Raw genomic sequence first — 10000 nt, 5'->3', positions numbered from 1 at the left:
TATGTGGGCTCATGTGTGGCTACAGACCCCTATAACAGATGCAGTCAAAGCAGGCAAAGATTACCTAAAACAAAACTCATCTGGGAGTATTAATCAAAGACAAAACCAAAGTAAGAAAACAATTCAGACCCATTTATTTTTGAATGTCACATCACAGTTTCCAAAAGCAGAATTATTTTTTCCAGCCAGTTGCTTAATTGCCCAGTGATAAAGACCACTCCTGGCAACATAGCTCCTGGAAACTGTCAATACAAAAGGATTAATTACAAGAATCATTGAAAAATTGCAATTTTTACAGCATCCATCTTTCCTATTTGATTGTGGGTGTCAATTTCCAGTAAAAAAACAGCATTTTCTGCAGACAAAATCAATGTCTGTCAAAAATAACTGGACCATACCACTGACAGATTAATATATATATATGAATATCCTCATATATATACATGCATATATACACACATGCATATATGTTATTCTGAAAACAGTGAACTTCCTCTAAATTAAGACTATTACCCTACTAAAAAGCAAATACATGTAAAAATGACCAGACACATTCTGAAAGCTATAAAACCCAGAAATAATTCCTACAAGACACATGTAGCACAACTAAAGTTAATAATATTTTTGACAGGAGTTCAATAGGTTCAGAAATTCACCTTACTGCTTCTGATTTTCTTCCCAACTGAAAAATATTTCAAAAATACATATTCATTCAGTTAGTATCTTTAGAATTATACCTCTTTTGCAATATTAAAGCATTGCTGCATTCCTGCATACCATAAAATTTTGAGTCAGTTATAAAGATTCCAGCAGTATTTGTAATACTGCTGTGTGATAATTATTTTTATTATGCTGTGTATAATCACCACACAAAACCTTAAACTTTATGTTAACAGCTAAAAAAAAAATAATAACATCCATACAAAAATTCTGGGACAAATTTTCAGCTGGTGTAAATCAGTATACATCCCTAACATTGATGGAATTAAAATGATCTGCATTACATTGTATGTATTCCTTCTGCATGTCAGATTTCCCTAACAAAATCAATTGCAGCCTATATTGTCCATAGCCAAATTTCAGTTGTTGTAGTCTGTAAAACAAGTAAGCTCCTTTCACAGCAAGAAGAAAAATAGTATTCCTACTCCTCCATATCTAATAAAGGTGCATAGTGGGTTTTGATGTTTTGAAGTGGGGCTTTTTGTGTATGTTCTGACGGTTTCTTTCTTTGATTGGGAGGTTTGGAGGGTGATGGTGGTGAGGTTTTTAAAGTATTCAGTATAGTTAGCATCAAATTTTGTTTTTTCAGGAACACAATAGACTACACTCTTTGGCACTTACCTCAAACGCAAATTAGTATTTTTAAGTAGTTGATGCAACAGGCTTGTGACTCATACTTACAAAGAACTTTAAAAGAAATTATGCCCTTGTCCTTTAATGTGATCAGGTTTTGAAAAAGTGTTTTTCATGAGTTCATATTTTTAGAATGAAAGCCACACCTGATTTTCAGCAGCAGACAGGAATCCTTACAGGGTTTCTTCTCGACATAACTGAATAAAGTAGTATTTTGTTGGTGGCTTTTGTGTAATCAACACATGTTCTTGTCACTTTGTGCTTCAGAGGAAATTAGAAGACAGTTTCCTTTCATACCCATCTCCAGCTAATTTCCTCATTCTTCTCTCTTTTACACATGAGCACTTTCAAGTAGTGTAAATTACACTCTTTCCCCCCTTCAATTTAGGTTTCCTTCCCCAGCCCCCCTACCCTTATGATACTTTACCTTCTCATCAGAGAATAGGCAGGAAATTATCCAGTGGCATTTTACATTCATTTTATCATTAGTCACTACTAGTTAATTTATGTATTTATGCAAATTTATGTCTAAAGTAATTGTTCTTTAATCAGTTCACATGTACCTGCAAAACTTAGGTTTCCAATAGCAAATTAAATAAAACTCTTTCAGTGAGCACTTGCATATTTTCAGGCACATTCCAGTTGTGTGAGCAGACCTAGACAAATGCACACGAACGCACATTCGTACAGAAAGCTGCCATTCTAATTATAGAATATTATCCAAAAATAAACATTAAAAAAAAAACCATTCCTACAAAAAAGCAAAGTTACACAACTTGAGGCCAGAACCTCAAGTGATACAAAGGTTGTGCTGGTTAACACCTTGGGTGGAGGTGGTCCAACTTGCATCTACAAACAACAAGTGTCAGATCTGTCCATCTGTAACCAGCACATAGAAAGGCTATATCCTTTGCTTGCAAAGTAAAGTTTAAAGGATGATGCTGCTGCTGATAGCAATTCATCCTATCTCAAAGTTCCACCACAGCTGGTGAAAAACAGTCTTGCCTTTTAACATTTTTTTTAAATGTCGTTTTACATTGTGTGTGCCACATTACAGCAAAGACAAGAGGAGTTAGAAGTGTCTGAGCACAGACTAATCACCATGTCATTCAAAAAGTGACCTAAACCTTGAAATGCCTTTTTGCATGCCGTAGTCATTAAAATGCACCGCCTGCTTTCCAATACCAATTGAAACAAAGGAAAACCAGGAGTACCAGAACCTGCTGTACCCGGGTCTGCAGGAGAGCAGTGAGCGGCAGCAGCAGCAGGAACAGCAAGGGAAAAAACCCTCATTTATAACCAGTGACAACTAAAACCTATGAAGTTTTTAAAAGAATGTGATTGTTGTCAAAAGGAATTGGGTACAACAATGCTGCGTTCAGCTCTGGTTCCACTCAAAGCAGTGGCTGAGGGGCTCTGGGAAAGCTGCTGGAAGGCTGGTGGGCACAGACCAGCAAGAAAGTGAATTTTGCATACTGTACGGATCATCGCTCAGTTCAGGGCAGTCATATTGAATCTGTGATCAACCAATTGTGCTTCATGAAACCGTCAGCCCTCATTTATGTCTAGCTGTTTTCTTCTGTCCTGCTGTAAACAAGCTCTGCTCTGAGCTGTCTCCCTACCCTTATCTGCTTAAGAAGATCACACAGACAGACCTCATCAGCAGCCTTAGAGTTAAAGTTAAAGTTACTGCTTCCAGACAGCAGTCCCCATGCAAGCTGGAAGTCAAAAAGAAGAGCAACTTTGGAATGACAGAGTTTTAGTTCCTTTTAGGAAATACATACCTTAGATTCATACACATACTGGCATGTTATGTCTCTTTCATGAAATTAAATTAGGTGTTCCTAATATGAACAACTGTTTCTAACATCAGCAAACTAGCTCAGCAGATTCATCCATGGTTTTGTTTGTGGGTTGGTTGTTTTGGGTTTTTTTCCTTTGGGGCCTTGTTTGAATACAGCCAAAAGAGAAGTAGCTGGAAATACTGTCAATCTGGTAGGGCTCCAAGAACCTAATAATGCCTGAAATGCTCTAAGGAATGTAATGATGGTAAACAGGAACAGGTATGTTGGCTTCTGTTCTCATTCACTTCAGCAAGAACATTAGCCTTTCAACATAAAGCAGAGCACAGTTTTCAAAGAATGATCCTCTCGCATACAAAGGGATGGAGCCTTGCTAAAAACATATTCCTCTGTGAACACACACACACACACACAAATGCATTAGCTGGTATTTACAGCATTTAATTCTTGAAACCAGCTGCTAGGTCCCTGTTAAGGCTTTCCTTTATGCAGCTGAGCTGGAACCTTTTTTCCTTCTCCTAGCCTATTACTTTGTCTATTTAAGGGATGGCAGCCAAAGAGAAACAGCTTGTAATTTGCACCTGTCTGCTTTAAGCACTCCATGTTAGATTTTGCACAGAGCAAACTCTTCACTGCTAATGAGAATGACACTTAATAGGGTCAAACATATTTTTTAGCTGACTCCGCAGCAATTAAAAAATAATTAAATAAATACCTATTTCTTTTAAGCCTGTTCTCGTTGGAGAATGAGGCTAAAGGAAAAGCCTTGTCAAAAAAGAGCAGCTCAGTGTGTAGGTAGAAGATGTAACCCCATGTGTCTCGTCTAACATAACACTGGGCACAGCTAGGCACGACTGAAACCCTACACTCCCCTTGCAGGAGCACGCAGAGAGCTTTTGCCTCTCCTATAAAATTCAGAATTGTTTCAGAGAACAGCCATGTGCAAAGAATCCTTCTGAATTCTTGCATACTGAGCTGCCTTTTGAGAACTCACAGTACACTTTGCTACCTACAGGGTCAGGTCTATGAGAAAATTGTTCTCTTGAGAATTAAAAAGAAGTGCGAGTTTCACTCCTGATCCAGAGACTCACAAGCATTGTCATGCAGAGATGCACTTAGCTGGAATGTAAAGCAGTGAAGGTGTACATAGAGCAAATAACCCACGAGTGATCTTTCAGCCTTACAGAAACTACCTTAGCATGTTTGCTTCTTGCTACAAAACAAGCATGGTGCTTTCAGTCAGCTGTGGTATCATGTACAATTGCATTGAAAGAAACGACAATTTCACTGGCATATTAGTTTAGTTACTAAGAAGTAGTCTTTTTCTTGCTTGCTCTTAAAATAGAAAAGCCCTCAAAAACCTCAAGCTACAGAGCTGATGACAAGAACAAAAATGCTGGGGAAAAAGTAGAAGGGAAATAAACCGAAGTAAAACATACAATTTATTAAAGAAAACATCGGTGCTGCATTTTGATTTCATAAATTGTCCCTATTTGTACTTCCTGCTTAAACAATAACTAACATGATGATGGGTTAAATGAAGTTGAGATTGTCACAAACATGGCCTCACTAGTAATTAATGTAGTTTAATATGGTTGTTGGCACACATCTCACATGACAGATAATGTTCCAACATGTCACTGATAGGACCTTTCAGCACAGCTTTAGGAGATCTACCAGGCATTGCCGAGGTTGGTTAGGTCAAAGGGTTGAACCATGTGTAATTCAGAACAGAGGAGGTCCCACGGTCACTCCACAAAAACAATTACACTACTTATTTCACTCCATCCCTTGCCCGAAATTCACAAGCCTCACAGTTTCAGCGCAGTCAATCTCGCTCTGCCCTGGGGCTATGAGCCACATGAAAATATGTGGTGCTGTGTTTATAAATCTAATCAAAAATAGAAACAGTAGACAAGCACAATGAGGTCCTACTATGGATCATGGGAATTCTCTAAATTCTGAAGGCACTTTTGTTTAACTTCTGTGGGCCTTCTCCTACCATTACATTGTCTGGTACTCTCGTTAATCATCCTCTTGACTTGTCAATGATATAAAGGAGCCTATGCGTCTGCTGACTTCCCTTCTATCACACTACGAATAATATTATGAAATAGCAATACTAGGAATAGCCCCTTTAATTTTTTCTAGTTTAAAGCGTGTTTTTTTATTCGCTTACCTCTTTCTCCATGCCAGTCTGCCCTTTCTCAGACCTGCAGCAGAAAATGCTTCCTCCTGCAACAAAGGAGAGGGAGTTCATCTGAATTTTCAGTCTGCATACAATCATTAATACCCTTAGGTTTAACACATAGACTTGCAGAGCACCGGCCTAGAAACTTGTCAGGGTGGAGGGTCTTTTCCTGCTGCAGTCCCTGCTCCTGCCTTGCCAAAGAGCAAAGGAAGGATACAGTGCTGTTCCTTCATTTCATCTTTTTGAAAACAAATTTCCATCAGATTACATTAAAAAATAGATAACAAAGATAAACAAGAAAAACATAGTTTAATCTAAGATGAAACAACTCCAACAAAGTCATGGTTTTGTGTAAAAGTAGCCCAGAAGTAGACAATTTCTACTGCCAGACAGTAAGTACTAAAACATCAGAGAGTTTGCTGTGGAATACACCTAACCTGAAGTTTACAGTACTAAAGCTGCCAGACTCCAGAATGCTTCTGTGACCCTGCATTTAGGTGGGTCCCACTTGTGCTTCACTCCCTGTGCTGGGATTTCCATCAGAAGGTAGGAAATTATCCTCTACTCTGGTGTTATAACCATTAAGCAAGCATACAATAACTTTACAAGTTATATATAACACAAGCTAAACTCTCTTGGTTTTATATCAGCTAATTTGGCCTCTATGTGGGAAAAAAAAAAAGATTCATTCAAAATGGCTAGATGGGTTAGCCTTGTGCTCACTGAAATCAATGGCAAAACTCAGTCTGACTCTGCAGTCACAGGACCTGAACCTCAATGAATAGCAAGCTTCTTCCTTTGCCAGCTTTTCCCTTATGCATTTATACAAACACACATTCAGATTATTTTGCGGAGTCTGAAAACAAAACAAGACTTTGAACAATTAAAAATATCCCTTCAGAGTCCCTCAGAAGCTTTAACTGACCTTCTGGGTCAGAAGATGCCCTGTACAAAGTACATGTTTGGCCCCAGTTGAGGAAACTCTCTCTCCTGAGGGCACCAGGCAAAGAAGTGCTTAATTCTAAGTATGCACTTAAGCTTTATTGAAATCAATACAATGGACAGTGGATGGGGCCACAAATTCTCTGCAGAAAAAGGCTGCATTGTCACTCTGGTTGCTCAGTAATGAATGAAGGGCTGAGCTTTTGCCCAGGCTTTGCTGACGCTGAGAGTCTGCTGACCTTTACCATCACTCCTCGATTTCAGTGCCCTCCTTGGGTGCCAAGGCCATTGCAGCAATGCTGGGGGCTATGATTCCAGCAACTCCTGCCTCCTCCTGTGGCCAGCCCTGCCCAAACAGCCCCTATGCCATAGTCCTGTCACAGAAACCATGTCCAAACTCCTCTGCTCCATAGCACTCTGCGATATTGAAAATAAAGCCTCACCTAGACCATGTGGGTAGGCTCAGGCCACATATCTAGTCATCGTATATCTCAGAAAACAATCCCAGAGTCCCAGTTCCAAAATCTGGTATGTGTTTCCAGGCCAAGGTAGTATCTCCATCCCTATTCCAGCTACTGCTCTAATCTGATTGCACATCCACTGAATGCAACAGGTAACTAGTCCTGAGCCCGATAGCGTGGCACATTCTATGTTACGACTCAAATGGGAGTAGCAAAAAAGAAGAACCTGTGTGGAGCAATGACAATAAAAGCTTGAAATGGTTCCTTTCCTTTTCAAAATAGAATTGCAAGAAGCTGCCAGCAGAAAGAACTGATAAAGATGTAAGCTGTAAATTCAACATTTTCATCCATGGTCAACATCTGTTCATTGAAGAGGGGCCAAAGATGCAGCAATAAGCCACAATACTGCCAGGAATCCAAACATTAATGGGAAGACAGAGTCTCATCTTAAAGAATGTGATTGACCACATTAGAAAAGCAAAGGCAAAGATATATAAACAGTGAGTTCAGAGGAGACATTAATAACATTAATGCCTTAACAGTGATATTCTTAGAGTTCAGGAACTTCCTTTTATTTGAGTTTTCTGGGGAATTTGTTTGCTTGTTTGCTTGGGTGGGGAACACTGGTGGTTTTTTTAAATGAAGGTGCTAGGCATCTCTTTTCCTTTTTTAATACCAATCAGGCAACACATTCAACACTGTATTAACTGATGTTGACTGTGGCCTTACTTAACCTTATCAGCCTATTTTCTTTAGCTGGATAACAACTGAATCATTAGCATTCAACTGGCTTGCAGTCCTGAAAGAGTACAGCAAAAAAGAAAGTACATGATTTTTCCACCAAAGAACAACATAAAATCTATTTCAGATCCCACCGGATATTTTATACCCAGCTGATGTAATGTCTTGCATTATTTAGGGGTGGACTTTTGTGAAGTACATTTTTAGTAAAATGACAAAGCAAAACAACAACTTAGAAGTCCTTCAAGTGGATATTTTTTCTCTTTTTTTTTTTTTTTTTTTTTTTTTTTTTTTTTTTTTTTGCCACAAGAGGAATGACTAGGGAAGCTACATTAAATAGGCAAGATATCTGAATAGCTTTCTGTAATGAAAATAATCTATTTCTAATCCAAAAATGGAGGAGAATTAAATAGACACGCAACAAAAATAACTCTTATAGAAGCACAACTGTATTGACAGGCTCCTGTCACCAGTCATAGATCCAGGAGAGATCAAGACAACACACCTTTCCAGTAAAGCAGGCTGAGGCTCCTCTTTTTCACACTAGTTGATATTTTATGCTGTATCAGCTATTGGAAATCACTTGGGCTGCATCAAGAGCCAGTATACAATAAGGGTCTTGCAAATGTAACCATAAAATTTACTATTCCTGCAGCAAAAATCCTGTCCTGTTTGTAGCCATGTACCCAACATCTCCTGAAAGCCCTCCCAAATGCACAGGCATGTTATCAGAGGCCAAGGAGAGAAATGCTGGACACAGCTAAGGTGCTGGCAATTGCTGGCAGAGAAATAGTGAGTTCACAGTAGGAGTAGCAAAGCAACAGTCTGTCATCATGGTGGCTGCCCTCGCTCCTTTCTCACCTTCACCTGGTACACAATTTATCACATGCTAAGAAGAAGTGCTGTGGGATCTCTGTGCTACAATATCGGCAGAAACCACTGAGTAAATGATAACCCTAACAACCTACTTGTAATTCCCTTTGGACTCTCTCATAAATACCAGCTAGCCAGCATTGGTCTTTAAGTATTTCTTCAGGGGAAAATTGCACCCCTGTTGAAGAGAATCCATCAGTCACTTAAATTCAGCAGGACTGACCTTTGAAGCCACAAGCACTGTTCCTATCCTTTAATCACCAATTTTGGGAGCAAGTCCTTCGAAGTAATTTCAAATCCTTTCTATTCTCATTTAAAAAAAAAAAAAAAAAAAAATTTAACATTAAGCTCACATTCAATTATTTTGCTTGATAATATTGTCTCTAGCCTTTTTTTGTGTGCTTGAAAAAATAGATAGATAAATGATTTTTCTATTGATAAACCTCGGTGGGCAGCTAATCATCACTTAGCCACTCCCCTCCACCTCCAGTGGAACAGGGGAGAGAATTGGAAGGTTGAATGTGCAAAAACTTATGCATTGAGATAAAGAGATTTTAATTTATTTTTTTTTAAAGGAGGAAAAAAAACAACAGAAGAGAAAAAATAAAACCAAATGAAAAACAAGTAATGCAAAAGAAAACAATTTCTCACCACTAACTGACCGATGCCCAGCCAGTCCCCCAAGAAACAGCAGCCCTGACCAACTTTCACACACGCTTCTCACCTCATTTTACCGCTGAGAACAATATCATATGGTGTGGGACATCCCTTTGATCAGTTGGGATCAGCTGTCCCAACATCGTCCCCTCCCAACCTCTTGTTCACACCCAGCTCTGGAGGGTCAAGAAGAAGAAAAGGCATTGACATTGCATAAGCACTGCTCAGCAATAGCTAAGACATCCTCCTGTTATCAACTCTTCCATCACAAATTCAAAACATAGCCCCATACAATTTACTATGAAGAAATTTAACTGTCCTAGCCAAAACCAGTACACTACATCATGTCTGCAATTCCTGTGAAAGTGGCAAATAGTAATTTTAGTTTCTGTGCCACCATTCCAATATTCTCATTTTCCACTAAATGGGAAGCACTATATACAAATTCTCATCACACTGCTTCAGAGCCTGGCTTATGGACGATGAAGTTATGATGACTGATGAAGTCCAAATGCTCATGTTTGAGAGTGCTGAAATTCCTAGTGGTCATCACCTGACAGTCAGTAGTGGGCAAAGTACAAGGTCAGCCCCAGCCTGGAGAAATGGCTCTCCAGAATGGGATGACAAGGTCCCAGTTTTGCTTGCCAGGATTTTCTTTGGCATGGCTGCTCACCACAAGGTTCAGATCATGATGGTAGCAGGCCACAGGATTGGGGTACTGAGCACAATAAGGAAATCACATTTTTTATGGTCTCAGCCAAGCCTACATGTCTTTTTCCTCCAGCTTTCCACTTGTAAAACAAGCACAATAATACTCCACATTACCTCCATGACTCTACCAGCCATGGTGGATTTCTGCTGACGCATCTGGATGCAACATCATGGTACCAGGAACCTCAGCACTGCAGCTGTCCTTACTTCTCCCTTTCCATCCACATCCCAGTCCTTATCCAGAAAAAAAAAAAAAAAAAAAAAAAAAA

At 39.2% G+C, this 10000-nt stretch overlaps 1 protein-coding gene across 1 annotated transcript in view; it reads right to left on the bottom strand.

The window, feature by feature from the left end:
- The window catches only part of OFCC1 (orofacial cleft 1 candidate 1), a 62568-nt gene extending 57182 nt beyond the window's left edge, over positions 1 to 5386 (bottom strand). Inside the window, exon 1 of the mRNA XM_026841373.1 lies at positions 5335 to 5386. Coding sequence (XP_026697174.1) covers positions 5335 to 5346 — 12 coding nt within the window. The 5' untranslated portion in view covers positions 5347 to 5386. The remainder of the gene's footprint in view (positions 1 to 5334) is intronic.
- Between the last annotated feature and the right edge of the window lie 4614 nt (positions 5387 to 10000).

The sequence above is a fragment of the Athene cunicularia genome (assembly GCF_003259725.1).
Source record: "Athene cunicularia isolate RWA chromosome 2 unlocalized genomic scaffold, athCun1 chr2_part1, whole genome shotgun sequence".
In the NCBI taxonomy this organism is placed as follows: Eukaryota; Metazoa; Chordata; class Aves; order Strigiformes; family Strigidae; genus Athene; species Athene cunicularia.
Note: the sequence above shows the minus strand (reverse complement) of the source record. Positions and strands in the feature narration are given on the sequence as shown.